Genomic DNA, 16,665 nt, shown 5'->3' with positions numbered 1-16,665 from the left:
ATAGGCAACGGCCTTATGTCACCGGGATCACTCACATCAACAATAACATTAATGAGAACAATAGTGATTAGAGAAGGCAGGGATTACCCTTAATCGGTGGTATGTGTTTGTTTTAGGGGGCAGATATGCTCATTAAGAAGGCAGGATACCCTCCCATCAGATACAGCATCTAACTCACACTGACACCTCGCTGACAGAGGTGTAATCTGCTTGTTGGGAGATTACAAAAAGCAATCCGAGTGTGTGTGTTTGGGCAGGGGGGTCTGCCCCTCACGGACATGTCTAATGATCATGAAGATCACAGGGAGAATTACTAACATAATTACCGAGATGATCTGATGAACAGATGTCTGTGAGCTTCCTCCCTTCACAGCCTAACGCAGTCCCCTCCAAGCGTTTGTTATTCAGCACTACCTCTGGTGCCTATACTGTTTCTCTCTGATTTGGATCTGCACTGAGGAGAAAAGTTGATTCTTTTCATTAAATCATGCGTTGTGTGCAGAGACGTGGCTCTGAGCCGCCAGACGATGGCAGCATCTCCTGCGTCAGCCTCTGACGCATTTGCTTTAGTCATCCCTTCTCTGTGAGATGGCTGTTTTTCATTCAGCGTGAACATTTTGTAAATATGCAGCAAAGTGATGCACAAGCATGAAAGGGTATCAAATCACCGGGGGGAGGAAAGAACAAGTTTCCCTGCATTCAGCTGTTTTTACACAGCAAAAGCGAGAAAAAGCAACATATAATGAGCGTATATTAGTACCAAATGTACAAACTGCAAAAGTGTTATTGTAGATGGGAGAATGAATGGTATTGGGATATAAAACATGAGGTGCCAGGAGAGGACAGTTTTAAACATAAGCCACAACACTCCTTATATAACAAGTGTGAGTGTTTACACTGTGAATCCCTCATAAATGGATGGTTACACTCCAGCATTATGTTACACAATTCAAATCCTCATGAAGCCACAGTGTCAATCCCACTGTCAAATAATAAGAATTACATATATGAATGGAGGTGCTGCAGTAAAACAGACACATAAGGTACACAAAGGAGTATTGTGTGTGTGTGTGTGTGTTTTGCATACACTTCCATTTTACAGTAGGCTTTACAGGAACTGGTGTTATTCAAAGGGCTTCCGATCGTTTCTCTTTCTACGTGAGAGAGCTGTGGGAAGGAGCAGGGGCGGGGTTTGCTGCCTTGAATTATTTAGTCAGCCAATGGGCGGCGTCAGGGACGGGTGATTGACAGGCACGGCCCCTGCAGGACGCCCCGCCCCCCTATGACTCTGTGTTTTATTCTGTTTTTAGAGCAGCAGCAGCGGCAGCAGCGTCACATGTTGTTTTTCCCCAGGATCAGATCAGTCCCTGGTCTGGTCCCTCTGCACTGTTGCTTCTACCGTGGCGGACACAGCTACCGGTGTCTGCAATGGATTAAATTTAAAAAAAATAAAATACCTTTAAAGTTTTGTTTTGAGAGAGAGAGAATAAGAGAGAGGAAGAGTTTGCTTATCTGGAAGTTGCAAAGAGAAGCGGAGAGAAATGGCAAGTCCTCCGGCGGCAGGACACCTGTTATCTAATGGGACTAACGGCGTGAAGAAGTGCGGATACCTGCGGAAGCAGAAACACGGACACCGGCGCTTTTTCGTGCTCCGCGAGCCCACCGAGCGCTGCCCGGCCCGGCTGGAGTATTATGAGAGCGAGAAGAAATGGAGGAACAAGTCCGCGGCGAAACGGGTCATAACTTTGGACTCGTGTCTGTGCGTAAACAAACGGGCCGACGCCAAACACAAGCACCTCATCGCCCTCTACACCAAGGACGAGTACTTCGCCGTGGCTGCGGACAACGAGCAGGAGCAGGAGGGCTGGTACACGGTTCTGACTGATCTAATAGCCGAGGGGAAAGTGTACGACAGCCCCGCTTCCACCTCCTCTTTAGTGGGCTTTGAGGAAGCCAGTTACGGACTCATTACTCCTGCAACAGCTGCCTATAAGGAGGTATGGCAGGTCAACTTGAAATCCAAAGGCCTGGGTCAGATCAAGAACCTCACCGGAGTGTACAGGCTGTGTTTGTCCAGCCGCACCATCAGCTTTGTCAAACTGAACTCTGAAACAGCTGCTGTCAGCTTACAGCTCATGAACATCAGGAGATGCGGCCACTCGGACAGCTTCTTCTTCATCGAGGTGGGTCGCTCAGCGGTCACCGGGCCCGGGGAGTTCTGGATGCAGGCCGAGGACTCAGTGGTGGCGCAGAACATCCATGAGACCATTCTCGAGGCCATGAAGGCCATGAAGGAGCTGTCCGAGTTCAGGCCGCGGAGCAAGAGCCAGTCTGCCAGCACTAACCCCATCTCTGTGCCCACACGACGCAACCTCAACAACCTCCCGCCCAGTCAGACCGGCCTGGTGAGGAGATCCAGGACAGATAGCATGGCAGCCACGTCCCCGGGTAGAAAGTTCACATCCTGTCGGATAAGAACGGCCAGCGAGGGAGACGGAAGTGTGACGCGGCCCGTGTCCATGTCCATATCTGTGAATGGGAGTCCGACCAGTCCAAATTCTGGTAATCACCTCATCAGATCTCTTACGCTCAGCAGTGGGCGCACCTGCAGGATGCTAGAGTCCTCCTCCAACCTGCATCATAGCCGGTCCATGCCGGTGTCCAACTCCCCACCAGGCACCTCCAGCCCCATCAGCATGTCTCCCAGAGGGGGGGCTAGCATCTCCACTCCTGACAAAGCTAGGCGACCTTTCAGCTGCAGCGCCTCCATCTCCGGCTCCCTCAGTGACACTGGCTTCATGCTGTGTGACGATTACAGCTCCAGCCCAGGCGAGCCCAGATTCCTCCCCCTGACCCGCAGCGACACCCCCGACTCTCTGTCCAGCACGCCTCCATCCCGTGACATCGGTGACCCTTGTGGCTACATGATAATGGAGGGGGGGAATGGCGGTCTGGCGTACGACAAGGCTTACAGGAAGCGGACGCACTCCCTCACCACGCCGCGCCAACAGAGGGTGGTGGCGCCGCTGTCCTCGGCCTCCCTGGACGATTACACGCTCATGAGGATGGCCCATGGGCAGAACTCTCACTCCGCCTCTCCCAAAGTGTGTTACCCCGAAGATTATGGAGACATTGAAATCGGCTCGTCCAGGAGCTCCAGTAGTAACCTCGCCGATGATGGCTACATGCCGATGACGCCAGGTGTGGCGTCCCAGTCTGGCAAGGTAGACAACTATGTGCCCATGAGTCCCATGTGTGTCTCAGCACCGAAGCAGATTGTGAACCCAAGGGTGCACCCTCAGGCGGCTGCCAGTGGCGGCTACAAGACCAACTCCCCCTGCAGCAGCTCTCTGGAGGACAACGGCTACATGAGAATGTGGTGTGGCTCCAAATCTTCCATGGAGAGTCCGGGAGAATACATGAACATGTCGCCTGGAAACCCACCTCCACTCCAGACCCCCCCTGACTACTACCTGGGCCTGCTTGCTGGTGAACCCGCACCAGTGAGGTCAGCTTACCAGGCCGGCTCTCTCACCCTCCCTGCTAAGCTCCAGGCCTCTAAGAATGAGGAAAGCAGCCAGTATGTGTTGATGAGCCCTCAGAGTTTGAGGCAGAGGGCGGGGGAGTCAGACTATTATTCAGTGATGCAGCCCAGTATAGCTCAGACCTCACCACTGAGCCCCTCAGTACCCTCCCCAGTCAGACACGGTCGGGCAGAAAGCCTTTCCTACAGAGGGAGGCTTGGCAGGCCGAACAGGCTATCCCTAGACACCCTGAGGACCCTCCCGAGCATGAATGAGCACCCCCTGCCCGGAGAACCCCGGAGCCCTGGGGAATACATTAACATTGACTTCAGCGGCGCCAGATTCTCCCCGCCCTCCATTGTATCCACAGAGAGCCAGCCTTCATCACTGGGCTCCAGCGGTGGGGGCCCGGCGAGGTCCTCTCTGACTGACTACATGAACCTGGAGCTGGGCTCACGCTCACCCAAGGGGGCTGACACTCCCGCTGAGTGCTTGGACACACTCCCAGAGTTATCCATGTGCTCAGAGGAGGATGGAGTGTACCATCTGGATGGTGAGAAAGGGTCTCAGGGCCTCGGTGATGAGGTGAAAAATGACTACACTGAGATGACATTTGGGATGACCAGCTCGCCTTCACAGCTTGTTCCTCAGAGCACCGCAAGGTTTGTCTATATTTGCTGGGAAGGAGTCATTTTAACAGTGTATTTTTCAGTAATTATTATATTATGAACATTTTGTACTGCTTGATGAAACAGGCATTTAATCACTCTCAATAAATAGATATACATTTTCACTCAATAAATAAATGTGCAACATGTAATGGAAAGTGTCTAATTATCAACATTAGCGTCACTGATGGTTTGAATCCAAACATTTCCTTTAATAAATGTACAGTTATCACAAGGGAAGCAGCTGAGCATGGGCTGTCACTCAATACGACCTAAATATCCTGAATATTTTAGCATTTGATTGTATTTTAGACCTTTGGTTAGTAGCTTGATGGTCTTTTTGTAAAAAAAAAGAATTTTACCAGAAAATAAAAGCCATTCGCTGACTAAACATCTCATATTTTGAATTTCAGCAGCCAGAGCAACAGGGAGAGGAGGCTTTCTCTGGAAGACCAAGGAGTCCCAGAAGGAATTGGGGTTTTCCTGCTCGGCGCCACCTCTTCCCCCACAGTGGACCCCAACTGCTCCGCTAAGGTGATCCGAGCCAATCCGCAGGGCCGTCGGCGCCACAGCTCCGAGACCTTCTCTTCTACCGCCACGGTGACGCCGGTCTTCCCCTCCTTCGCTCGCGGTGACGTGAAGAGGCACAGCTCGGTGGAGAACATCTCGTCGCGGAGCAGCGAGGGCTCCGACGACGAGTACGGGAGCCCCGTGAACCGGCACAGCTCGGCCGGATACCCGAACGGGCTGAACTACATTGCGCTGAACCTGCTGGACAACAGGGACGTGGAGAAATGCGAGGACCTGGCTGGCTTCAACCCCACCAGCAGCTGCAAAGGGGGCATCAATGGATTACACGGCTCACCATATGTCTGCTTGGGATTCAAGGAGGCTGCAACCACTGCCAAAGGTGAGTGAGGTTGCTGTCAGATGTGTTACTGCTTAATAATTCAGGTCAACCTTCGACTCAAAGGTCCCATATTAGGCTCATTTTCATGTTCGTACTTGTATTTTGGGTTCCTCTCTACTGACTGTAATGGCACTGGAGCGACACTTTCTACCTAATAGTTATGACATCACAACTGTACAGAAGTCCAGACGGCTCGTTTAAAGATACAGTTTCTGAATATGGTGTGTGCATTTCCCTGTTGATTTAGCATTTTTGACACTATCACAGTATTTATACAGCACTTCGACCTGCTTTAGAATAATGCAAAATAAAAGGATCTCACTTTTGACATTATGGGACCTTTAAAGTCCGGCAGGCGTTTTTGTTGAAAGTGTTTTCGGGTTAACTTTTTTCTTTTTTAATTTGAAACAAATGGCCAAAGCCGTTTTTTTTTCTGTAAGAAAAGAGAGCTGCACTGTACACAGCTGGAAGTCAAACGGATGTGAAGAAAAACATGGCTGAAAGCAAACTTGCACTTCCTCCAGATTCAAATTTGAACTGGCTCTGTGGATTTCAAAGTACAAATGTAGGCGGCGCCGATGCAGCCTTCAGGTGCTCCTCCTACTCCCGAGTACTTTTATCCTGTAACACGAGAAGCGCATCTTGTGGCAACTGATACAATTAAACAACACAGGGCCATCGGGGGTTTGTGTCAAAATGAAAAGTGGCTTTTCACGCTGTTTTAAAAAAAAATTCATTTATGTTTGGCATTCCCAATATTCCTCACAACATGTGAACGCAGCACAAGGCTGCTATGAAACGTGACCGGGGCTGAGAGCTCTGAAGTAAACAAGCACCACGGCAGAGCAGAACGCCGCCTCGCTACTGCTGTCGTGGGTTGCAGAGACTAAAAATACACAAGTAGATGTTGGGATTCCACCAACGCTTAGTATGAATGAAAGTTGTTTGTGCAAAAAAGACAAAAAGGAGAGATTCATTTGAAATAATGAGACACAAGTATTGTTAAGGCCTCTAATGTCACACTGGGCCCCGGGCACTTCCGGCTGTTGTTTTTCAGTTGGGTAGGCTTTAGGATGTGTTGCACATCAATGTGACCTCTATAGACCTCTTATTCCCACCATGCTATAATCAATACCGTGTCCCAGAATATCTCAATGAACCAAATAAAGCAGTGGCGTGGGACGGCCGACGGTGTAAACAACTAGGAAGAAGCGGAATGTTGACATTAAAGCCAAGTTTGACCCCCGTCCCCATGCCGTTTATTGGACAGAGTGAGCTCACATGTGTTTGTGAGCACGTAGAAGGGTTGGGGCGGGCCCTGGAGGGGGTGGGGGGGTGTACACTGACATGTGAGGCCCAGCACAAGTGCATATGTGTTTGTGTCCTTGTAGGCCGAGAGGGAAAACAACAAAGTGGGCGAGTTGCTATGCGGCCATCAGGTAACTGGATGTCACGGTCCACATTCCTGGCTGTGCGGGGTTTGAAAAGTTGCTTTGAGAGGGGCCTGTTTTTGTCCCAGCTCCAGGCCATTTGAATAGAAAGTGGCTTTTATTTCACCACATGGTCCCCGTGTATGGAGAGACACGTCGTATTATGTTTCGTTTTGGCCCGAAAAATGCCACAAAAGCTGTTATTTTCTGCACAGTCAGTGATATTCGATCAAATAAAGAGGAATGCACTGTGCCAAATCCTTTTTCTTTTATTTATGCGTCCTCCAAATGCACAGATGTGACGTCCCTGACGGTGACGTGTACATGACGCACGTCAAACGGCTGTTTTTCAGATAAACAGACCGTAAACCCAGTTAATGATGGTCTGCGGCATCTTTCCAACAAAACGTATTTACAGAGAAAGGACTCCTGACGTGTGCTCGCATGATTGTTTGTTTTTATCTGAGCTGCGTTCGTTCGCACGTGTCCTCCACTCATGTTTTGATGGAGTGCAAATATTTTTTTATGGCGCTAATAAAGCTCAAATGTAACCGAATATGGAGAGGGAGGGAAAAAGAGTCGAGCACATACATGTGGACTGTAGCACGTACGCATGCAGAGGAGCCAGGGTTGTTTTTTTTCTCCCGGGGATCTTTTTTTCTTTTTTCCAGTGGCGTAGCCTGCATTCGTGAATACTTGGCAGAGATGTGCACAGAGAGAGAGAGAGAGGGAGAGAGAGGCCTGTGTTGTTTTCTAGTGCCTGACTGTTTGTGGGAGAGCCAATGAATGCGTGCATAATGGGCCAGGATGGCACGTGCACTCCACTGCCCTTCTGCCTCATTAGGCTGTTCACTTAGCAGAAGTAAGACAAGCGGAGAGGGGGAGATGGAGCACAGTCTTGTGTGCTCAGTAGAAAGAGGAGTGGAGGGGCCTGGGTCTTTTTAAAGCAACAAATACACTCATTGGTGGGGCCCCCTTTCCACCCAAGATGCATTCTGGGAGCGCAGGATGGCAGGCCCGATGACTTGTTTACTCTCACTGCTGTGCGGCGAAGGAGGTCAAAGTGCCGCGTTGGGGTTTTTCGGTGCCAGGCCACACTGTCGGAGGGCTCTGGTTTCTTGTTTATCAGGGCGTCACGCTGGGCCCCGGACCACGTGCCATCCTGACCCAAAAGTCTGCAGGGTTTGATTCCAGCCAAACACCTCTGCCGAGTAGTTAACCCTCTCGGTGAACTGCAGTGAGGCCGGTATGAAAACCTCTGCAGGGAGATGTTTGTCAGGATCAAAGTGCTATTCTAACCCCCTCCGGACCCATGTGACAGACATCCCCCTTGTCGAGAAACGTGGCCGCACTGCTTCCAGTCAACACGATCCTCAAGTCATACGTTTTTGACAGCTGGATACATTCTTTTTCGTGCTCCACCTAGAGTCGGCTTAGATGTCCTAATGCCTGGCATAAGGGTCAGGTGTTTGTTTACCTCTTGTTTTGCCAGCCCATGTGACTCGGAGATGGTGTTTACCTCCACCCTAACCCGAGCTCCCTGTCTCTCCCTCGCGGCCCTGGCTAGCCACGGCTCAGCCGGGCGGATGTTCTGTACCAGACCCAGATTAGCCAAGTCAGCCGTCTCTGTTACCACATCCCCGTCTGACGATCTAATACCTTTATCTGATGGCGACGACCAGCTCCTGCTTCCTCCGTGGCGATTCAAGAAGCTTGATTCGCACAGTGAGACGACTCTTACCACAGTTAGGCTCATCAGTATTGAATTGATTGCGTTTTACTTTTACTATTCATAACCATCATCAGGCGTCATAGTAGGGAGAGCGGTAGGCTTCAAGACCGGAAGAGCCCTGCTGTGACACTCTGAGTCCCTCCTGAGTGCTAGTGGCAGATGGCCACTCTCTGGAGGGCAAGTGTGTGTGTGTATGTGTGTGTGTGTGTGTGTGCGTGTGTTTGTGTGTGGGTAGTTGAGGGGGAAAGGGGGTGGATCGGGGAGTTAAACCACCTGCCACTTAGCCCCGTCTTCACACACATGTGAACGCTCTCATTACACCGATTTCCTTTCCCATGCACTAGCACGTAAACATGCATAAGATACATGTATGTCTCTTTCTCATGCACGCACACACATCCCTACCTACTCACTATCCCTCCGCTAATGACAGCCCACCATCTGCCGCACCCACGGGCTGCAGAGAGCATGACCGTCAGCATTGTGTATGTATGTATGTGTGTGTGTGTGTGTGTGTGTGTGTCTAATTCATCGGCCAGATTAGAAACATTCGTGTCCATCTACTCAAATCCCGCTTCTTTCCAAAGTCATTCACTCGGTAGTATTGCGGGTGATGTCATCGCGAGGATGATCCAAATGCACCCAGAGCATGTTACGAACATCCACGTTACTTACATTTCCTGTGATATGTGTGTGTGTGTGTGTGTGTGGGGGGGGGGGGGGGTTTACAATGTAAGAGTTCAGCAAGCGGAAGCGGTCAAGCTGCACAGCCATGCATCTCTAACTCGCTCTGAGCATGCTCAGTACTTGCGCCCGTCGGAAGAAGGGGCTTTCGATGACATTATTTTGAGCCTAGAGGTATTTTTTTTTGTTATCACTGACATTTTATAAACCAAATCTGCACAAGAATTGATAATGAAAATAATTTAGTTGTATTTGGCCCTTGGTCACACACACACACACACACACACTTACTTTTTCCACTGCTGGAACATCATTACTTTGTGGTGCCCACGTGGCACATTTGATTTTTTTCTGCAAATCACATTCCTTTCCGACATTTTTGTGGAATTATTCGTAAAAGATGACATCAGCCCCAATTGTTCAATTCATTGTAGCTGCATCCCTGCACACAGGCTCACACACACACACACACGCACACAGACGCACACACACACACACACACACACACACACACACACACACACTGTACAACAGTTTATTTACATCCGCTTCAGACCTGCATCGAAGCTGAGATCTCACAAACATAACAAAGCAGTGCAAATAGCCAAGGCAGGAAATCCAGAAATACCATGTTACTTGATATATAGAGAACAAACATGCACACGTAACACCGCAGGCTCTTGTGTCAGAGTTTCCAGGCAGCGCGTGTGTGTGTGTGTGTGTGTGTGTCATGGCACGGGGAGGAGGGGGGCTAAAGTAGGCCGGGATGTTCCAGACAGAAGCGCTAGCTGCTAGATAACTGCGTGGCCAGCGTTCCCCACATTTAGCCAGCCACAGCTCCAGATGAGATTACAGCCTCTGCAGGCGAGATTAGACGGCCAGGGGTAGATCAGTGGGAGCCAGCGGCTACTCCACGGACAGCAGCTGGCTAATACATAATGCAAGGTGTGGGCATTTGTTCAGATTTCAGTTCAACGTCACTGGGCACAGATCAAGTGACAGAGATCGGTTTGAAAATTGGCTTTAAAGTCAGATCTGGGTCGCACTGAAGACAAATGTTCCCTCACATCAGCTGAATAGTAATATCATGTACTGTAAAGTGTACTAAGTGAGCTATTTTAAGAGTAAATTAGATAAAGTACAGGGAATTGTTTCTTTGTATTTGTACCGGATGACAGCTCCATATATGGAGACTTTTCAGGAACGGAAGAAAAACAGCCTTGCTTTCAGCCGCACCGCTTTGCCTTTTTGAGGTTTACCCTTTGACTTTTTGAAAGCGTTTCCTCAGCCTTACACTGATAACACCCTCCCAGCCCAAAGATGACCACGTAATCCATGTGTGGGTTTATGACCCGTGGCTGCAGTGAGGAGATGGTCCTCCCTGAAGCCCGTGGCCTCGCTCTCTAGGTCTCCTTCATCCTCAACCTTAAGCCCCCCACCACTGGACTCTCTTCCTGGAAGCTTCCAGTTGACCCAGTGTCCCTCCTTCCTTCCCCTCGACCAACACTCTGACTTCAAGTAAATCTTTCCTGCTTTCTGCGTCATCATTATCAATGCGACATAAATGCAAAATCAGTTTCTCTCTCTGTAAGTCAGAGATGCATCAGCTTCTGTGCTGCGCTGCCACCGCTGCTAGCTGGTTGTCCCTAGCAACACGGCAGCACGACCCCTCCCCCCCCATCCCTCTTCATCCTAGATTATGTAATAACGACCGTTGCCGACCACAGCCTCCCACTTCCAGCCTCCCCCACGCCCGCCGTACTTCAAGCGCTCTCTGGGCGAAACAGCTGGTGTGTTAAGAAATGACACACTAGCCATCTAACCACAACACGATAGGATTGGATGGGTTGGGGTGGAGGAGGTGACCAGACCAGGTGGAGCAGTTCATACTAAATATCGTCATTAGACACAAATAACCCTCATGAAACAATCCCGTTAACACATCCTAAATCCCTCCAATTTAACGTGTGTGTGCAGCACTCACTGTTCTTTGTTATTCGAGCTGCTTTTCCCAGTGTCTCCTTGTTATTGTGACGCAGAAACACAGCCTAATCTCAGTCTGAATGAGTCCACGCTGTACAGTATAAACTGTTCTCTCAAACCTCTCATGTCTGCTTTCTGAAAGGTCTGCATTGTTGGCCCCTGTGTTGTTTGTGGGGAAAAAATCAGACTACAGAGCTGCGTTTTTATTCACAGAAGTTTTAGGCAGTATTCAATTTGAATAGTAAATTAGCATTTCTTTATTATATCACCGACAGCCCCCCCAAAAAAACATGTTATTTACAATAGTTGGAATAGTTTTCTTTTGTTGTTAAAGTATGTTTTGACTAGTAAAAGAATGTTTAATTGGTTTTGTTAATGTTGTATGAGGAAGGAAAATGCATCGGAATGATTTGTTTGACCTTAAAGAGGACCTATTGTTCTTTTCTGTCTTTTCTGACCTATAAATGTTGTTATAATGTTTTAAAGTCATGTTAAACAATAACAAGTGAGCGCTGCCAGCTGTCTGGATTGGCTGTGCTCAGCTCTGAACGCTACGGTGTCGGTCGCTATTGGAGTTGTTTTTTTTTTAATTTACGGAATGTGTCTACGTAGATAAGTCGGACTTCCCTTCGGTCATGCTGCTACACACAAGCTCAATCTGTAAGTTCAGCCACTTTTATGCTGTTTTGGTGTTTATTTTGGAGGTTAACCAGTTAAAGCTAACGTTAGCATGTTGCGCGGCTTACGTGGCTAGCTTCCATATAGACGGTGTTTTCCGCTGCTGAGGTAACCGATCCTGTAGACGGTAATCGGCGTAACATTTCCCGGTGTCTTTTCTTGACAGTTGGATGCAAATGGCCGACAATACTCATCCTATTGTAGTTTACAGTACATGATTGTTAGAGAATCATAGAGTGACTGCCAGAGAGTGTTGATACATTTCCACTAACCCCCTCTTTTTCTCTCTTGTCGTCCCTTTCAGACTAAAGGACTCCTCTGTCCTCCGACTTGGCGTCTTCACCGACCTGCTGCTCGAAAAAAACAAATCAACTTTGCCCTTCCACTAAGCTCCGTGGCCCTGAAAGACTGTCTGGACCATCAGCAACACTCACACACACTTAGGCAGGTCACCATCTATGCATGTCATGAATTTCGCTGAAGGCAGGACAGGTGTGTTTGTGTTATGTGTGTATATGTGTGTGTGTGTGTGTGCGTGTGTGTGTGTGGGGATGTGTATTGGTGCGTCTCATGTTCCCTTCACTTTCAGAGGCCATTTGTCCTGTGACCCACATTTTGGCACAAGCACAGAAGCAAAGATAGTCAGCTAATAACAAAGCTCTAATGGTACCCAGATACTATTTATTTACTTGTGGGTAGTATTATGACTGCCCGTATGAGTGCGCGTGTGATTCTGAGAAAAAGTACGACCGAGCGGTATGACAGTGAACAATGAAACGTACCATAGAAATGACCCAGGGAGCGAGGACACCAAGGTACACTGAGTATATAACTATATTTAGATGAGATATGTTATTTATTTTTGGAAGATGAATGTCTGATAAGACCTACCCAATGCCTTAACGTCTAAACTGTCCTTATGTTTTCTATGAAATAAGAGACAAATATTCTATTACGGTATGTCTGTTTGGACCTCTATATTGTTATTCTTTTGTAGAAAGTAAAAAGCCTAGCTTACCATTCAAAAATATTATTTCAGAAATGTACAGTACAGTGGGGCTGCTTGAGATCTGATTTATTGTATTGATATTAAAGTATTTTCTTAATTACTAATTTCTTATTTATTCTAACCTAGATTATTTTTTTTGTCCAATCAAAGCGCTTGGACTTAAAGGAATATATTTCTAAATGTCTTTAAGAGTTATGCATGTCTTTATAACTCAGCTCAGACCCCACAACGCCAGACATCTGAATGCACTGTACCTCCCACAGTTCCTCAGTCACTTGAGCCCAAAAGCTTCACACACTCCTACCTTCAAACCTACGGTCTGCTGTTGAGCTCGATGCAGGCCGCCCTGCTGTGATATTTGACGATACAACTGTATAGTTCAGGTGGCGATGGAGGGGTGAGCCAATGAAAAATGTCGCCGTTGGGGCACAGTCGGGGCCAAAACAGAAAAAGTAGAAGAAGTGTGGCTAACAGTCACGATTGGCACCATCATGGAGGTTCACTGGAGAACCAGCTGTCTGGAAAATATATTTATATGACAGACGGCACAAAACGTTGCATCTGGCTCAAGTTAAAGCATGACAATGTAACTGTATCACTAAGTGACAACTATGTAACAATTACTGGATAATGCTAAATGCTAAAACATAGTGTAGTGGTTGCACAACAGAAAAGTCATCAAGTCAGTAAACTGGTTTAGTAAATTATATTGTACAGCAGTATGTATCTAATGTTTGCTAACATTAGCCAGGATCTGCTACTGGCTCACATTAAGCTGACATTAGCTAACATTAGCTATTGGCTGACATTAGCTACTGGCTGCAATAGCTAACATTAGCTACAGGTTGACATTAGCTAACTTTAGCTACTGGCTCACATTAAGCTCACATTAGCTACTGGCTCACATTAACTACAGGCTGACGTTAGCCAACATTAGCTACTGGCTGACATTAAGCTAACATTAGCAACTAGTCATACCAAACCAAGTACGGTTGCAGCAAAACTCTTGTAATGAAGAGCAGTGTTTCATTGCTTATGAAGTTAAAAGTTGTTTTGTTTTCTGACAGTCACATAGTCTTTTCAAAGTGAATCATTGTAACTTTTGCTCAACAGCAGCCGTTGTGACCATGGGTAGCTACTTCAGGATAATGACAAACGCTAACATGTAGTGTAACGGTAACACTAGCAAAAGTTGTGAAGCATTTTACGCAAACTGACTCAGTAATGTCAGTAACATACTGTAGTAATTTCGATCAGACGTTAGCTGACGTTAGCTACCATAGGCTACTAGTCATACAAAGAAACTAACCGAAACTTTGACCCTCCAAAATGGCTGCCGGATTGTTAGTTAACATCTGAAAGCCCTCGACGATATCCTGACTGTGCGGTCTTCGCATCGCTCACTGTGCCAACTCCGACTGGCTCACCACCCCTTTAGTGTACAGTAGATTGTAAAATTTTGACCATGTCTGAATGTATCGCTGAGCTGGTGGGAACACCGCAGAAACATAACGTGGGGAACGGTTTTTGACCGAGTTGAATAATATTGGAGCTGTACCACAGTATGTTGTGGCATCTATTTATCGTCAGAGTCTTGAATGTGTATATTGTGTACATAAAGAGAAAGAGTTTAACAGAAACAATCTATTGAACATACATAGAGTACTTAGATTTTACCTGTTGCAAGGATATTCCTGTGTACAGACTTTGGCTACCGATTTTTAAAGGGGATGGGTTTTTGCGTTGGGCTTGTACAGTGTATTGTATGCTTTTCTCCCTCACAGTCTCTGCGACTATGTGAAAATAATACTCTGTCTATTTTTATTATAGAGATCTCTTTGCCTTGTCGACACACTTTACCTAATGGCATATGCAATAGTGACATGAATACAATCTAGTTTACAACCGTGGAACCAAATGTAACATTGCATTGATGATTTATTTTCTTTTCGTGGTGAGCAGAGGCTGTTTTGCTCCTTGTACATTTCTCTCTCTGCCAAGTGTTTTGTTCTTTTTTTTGTTCGGAACTTTGTTCTCGACATGTCTCAAAGCGCTTTTCCCCCCGTTTCTGTGTTCATGGACGGACTCTTCTTTCGCAGGCTGCTGTTGGATCGACTCAGTCTGAATGTGTCATTGTCTTCCATTGTACATAGTTCGACATACTGTTAATTGTGATGCTCACAAGAGATGATTATGATGATTTATAAATTCTGGTAGTCGAGTATTGCTTTTGTCTGTATTGATTATGGATAGCGACCTACAGAAATAAATGAATTTATTTAAAAGGTACAATTTTGTCTTCATTTATGATTCCCATAAATAATATCTCATGTTGCCTCAATGAGAAAAAGTATGGCTGTTAATTATTTATTTATACACCTAATAATGTCCTTATTGAAACACCCTCTCTAGCAGTACAGTAAAGATGAATATTGAAAAATTAAAATGACAAATGGGCGGCTGTGGCTTGGTGGAAGAGTGGGTCGTCCTCTGTTCGAGAGATTGGTGGTTCGATCCCCATCTCCCCCCGGTCCACATGTCAAAGTGTCCTTGGGCAAGACACTGAACCCTGAATTGCTGCGCATGGGTGTGTAAATGTGGTGTGAATGGTTAGATCATATTAGATGGTATGTAGATGTCCACTGCCATCAGTGTGAATGTCTGTGTGAATGGGTGAATGTGACAGACACTGTGAAGCGCTTGAGTAGTCAGATGACTAGAAAGGCTCTATATAAGTACAAGTCCATTTACAAATATTTATGCTTCAGAAATCCTTTAAAGCAAGACTAACCCTTTCTGAAAACCATGGTAACCAACAATTTTGTCAACCTAAAAGTTTAGGCAAACTGATTTTAAATAAGTTTATGAACCTCACAAGACTTCCAATCCCCACCCCGCCCCTCATCTTCTCCCTCACTGGTATATCATGCATTTGGCACAAAGCCTAATAGTTTCCTGACTGTGTCAAGAGAGGAGGATATCCTGATGTTCCTCCGTCCTGTGGAGAGTGTGGAGCTGAACTCTCCGGGCGACACTTTTCTTTTTCTGTAAGTGGTTTTATTTCGAACAGAGGCCGAGGCAGGAAGCTCATACTGAGCCAATGACTTCCTGCCAAGCCACGCGTCTCCAGAAAAGGACAGCGTAGCCAGAGTCTGGAGGTCAGCAGGTTTAAAGCATGAAGTAAACTGCACATTTCACCTGTTTCTGTCTCCCACACGCTCACATGCAGCTGTCACACAGGAACCTTGTGTTGTTTCTGTTAGCATTGTTCATTGTAAGAATATTCTACACTGAGGAGGCTACATTTCTTATCTTTAATTACTTATTATTGGTTTAAACAGGGGATAGAGGCTTTAAGGTCAGTTCACCAGAAAAACAAACCTATCGCACACACATTCGCATTATTTACATTTTTTCCCCAGGTTTTAAGACTTTCGCTGTCGACGGCAGCTTGGATTTCAAAGTGTCTTTTGCGTAGCTAGGTGGTTACTGAGGATGGTGTTGTTATAGGAACCCATGCAGATCGGATGACAATGGGGGTCATAACAGGTAAAGCTGTTAGCCGGAAGAGATGAAAATGTCTGGAATGGTAATGCTTATGTTCATACCACCGACAGATCAATATGCTCTAAGCCGCAAACTGACACCCGACAAGCGTGTAAATCAAAGTTGAGCTGTCCTCAACTTTCAAAGGCAATGTGGCTTGGTGGTGTTAAGCTGTTGCCGCTCGTAGCGTGAACGGCTTAAAGTATAATTTCCGGCGTAAAAACATACCATGGTCTTTTCCGGCACTTACATACATCAAATAAGCCATCAAGTCAGTTTTCAAGCCTTTTATTATATAGGACAGGCAGGAAATGGGGTGAGAGAGAGGGGGTGAGACATGCAGCAAAGGTCCGCACGTCGGGGTTGAACCCGCAGCCGCTGCCTCGAGGACCTTCAGCCTCTTTACATGAGACGACTGCTCTGACCACTGTGCCACCGGCCGCCCCATTGTGACTGTATTTTAAGGGAGAAATCGGGGAGAGTCGCTAACAGCCAGACGTG

At 47.0% G+C, this 16,665-nt stretch overlaps 1 protein-coding gene across 2 annotated transcripts; it reads left to right on the top strand.

Annotated features, from left to right (window-relative positions):
• Window positions 1-1,354: 1,354 nt before the first annotated feature.
• LOC310964648 (insulin receptor substrate 2-like) lies at window positions 1,355-14,890 on the top strand. Of its 2 annotated transcripts, none has more exons than XM_083937856.1 (3): window positions 1,355-4,186; window positions 4,609-5,102; window positions 11,914-14,890. In XM_083937856.1, exons 1-3 carry the CDS (start codon window positions 1,542-1,544, stop codon window positions 11,916-11,918), a joined length of 3,144 nt encoding a protein of 1,047 aa, XP_083793982.1. In that variant the 5' UTR covers window positions 1,355-1,541; the 3' UTR covers window positions 11,919-14,890. The 2 variants fall into 2 exon arrangements, with proteins under 2 accessions (XP_083793982.1, XP_083793981.1); XM_083937855.1 differs by having other exon boundaries at window positions 4,606-5,102.
• The last annotated feature ends 1,775 nt before the right edge of the window (window positions 14,891-16,665 follow it).

The sequence above is a fragment of the Echiichthys vipera genome (genome assembly GCF_963691815.1).
Source record: "Echiichthys vipera genome assembly, chromosome: 23".
Classification (NCBI taxonomy): Eukaryota; Metazoa; Chordata; class Actinopteri; order Perciformes; family Trachinidae; genus Echiichthys; species Echiichthys vipera.
The sequence above is the reverse complement of the archived record's forward strand: the minus strand, read 5'-3'. Positions and strand labels throughout refer to the sequence as shown.

Excerpts from the sequence above, each read along its gene's own strand:
- LOC310964648 (XM_083937855.1), top strand. The coding sequence starts at position 1,542 with ATGGCAAGTCCTCCGGCGGCAGGACACCTGTTATCTAATGGGACTAAC. Across the intron at positions 4,187-4,605 it reads GTTCCTCAGAGCACCGCAAG|CAGCCAGAGCAACAGGGAGA; the intron begins GTTTGTCTATAT and ends TTTGAATTTCAG.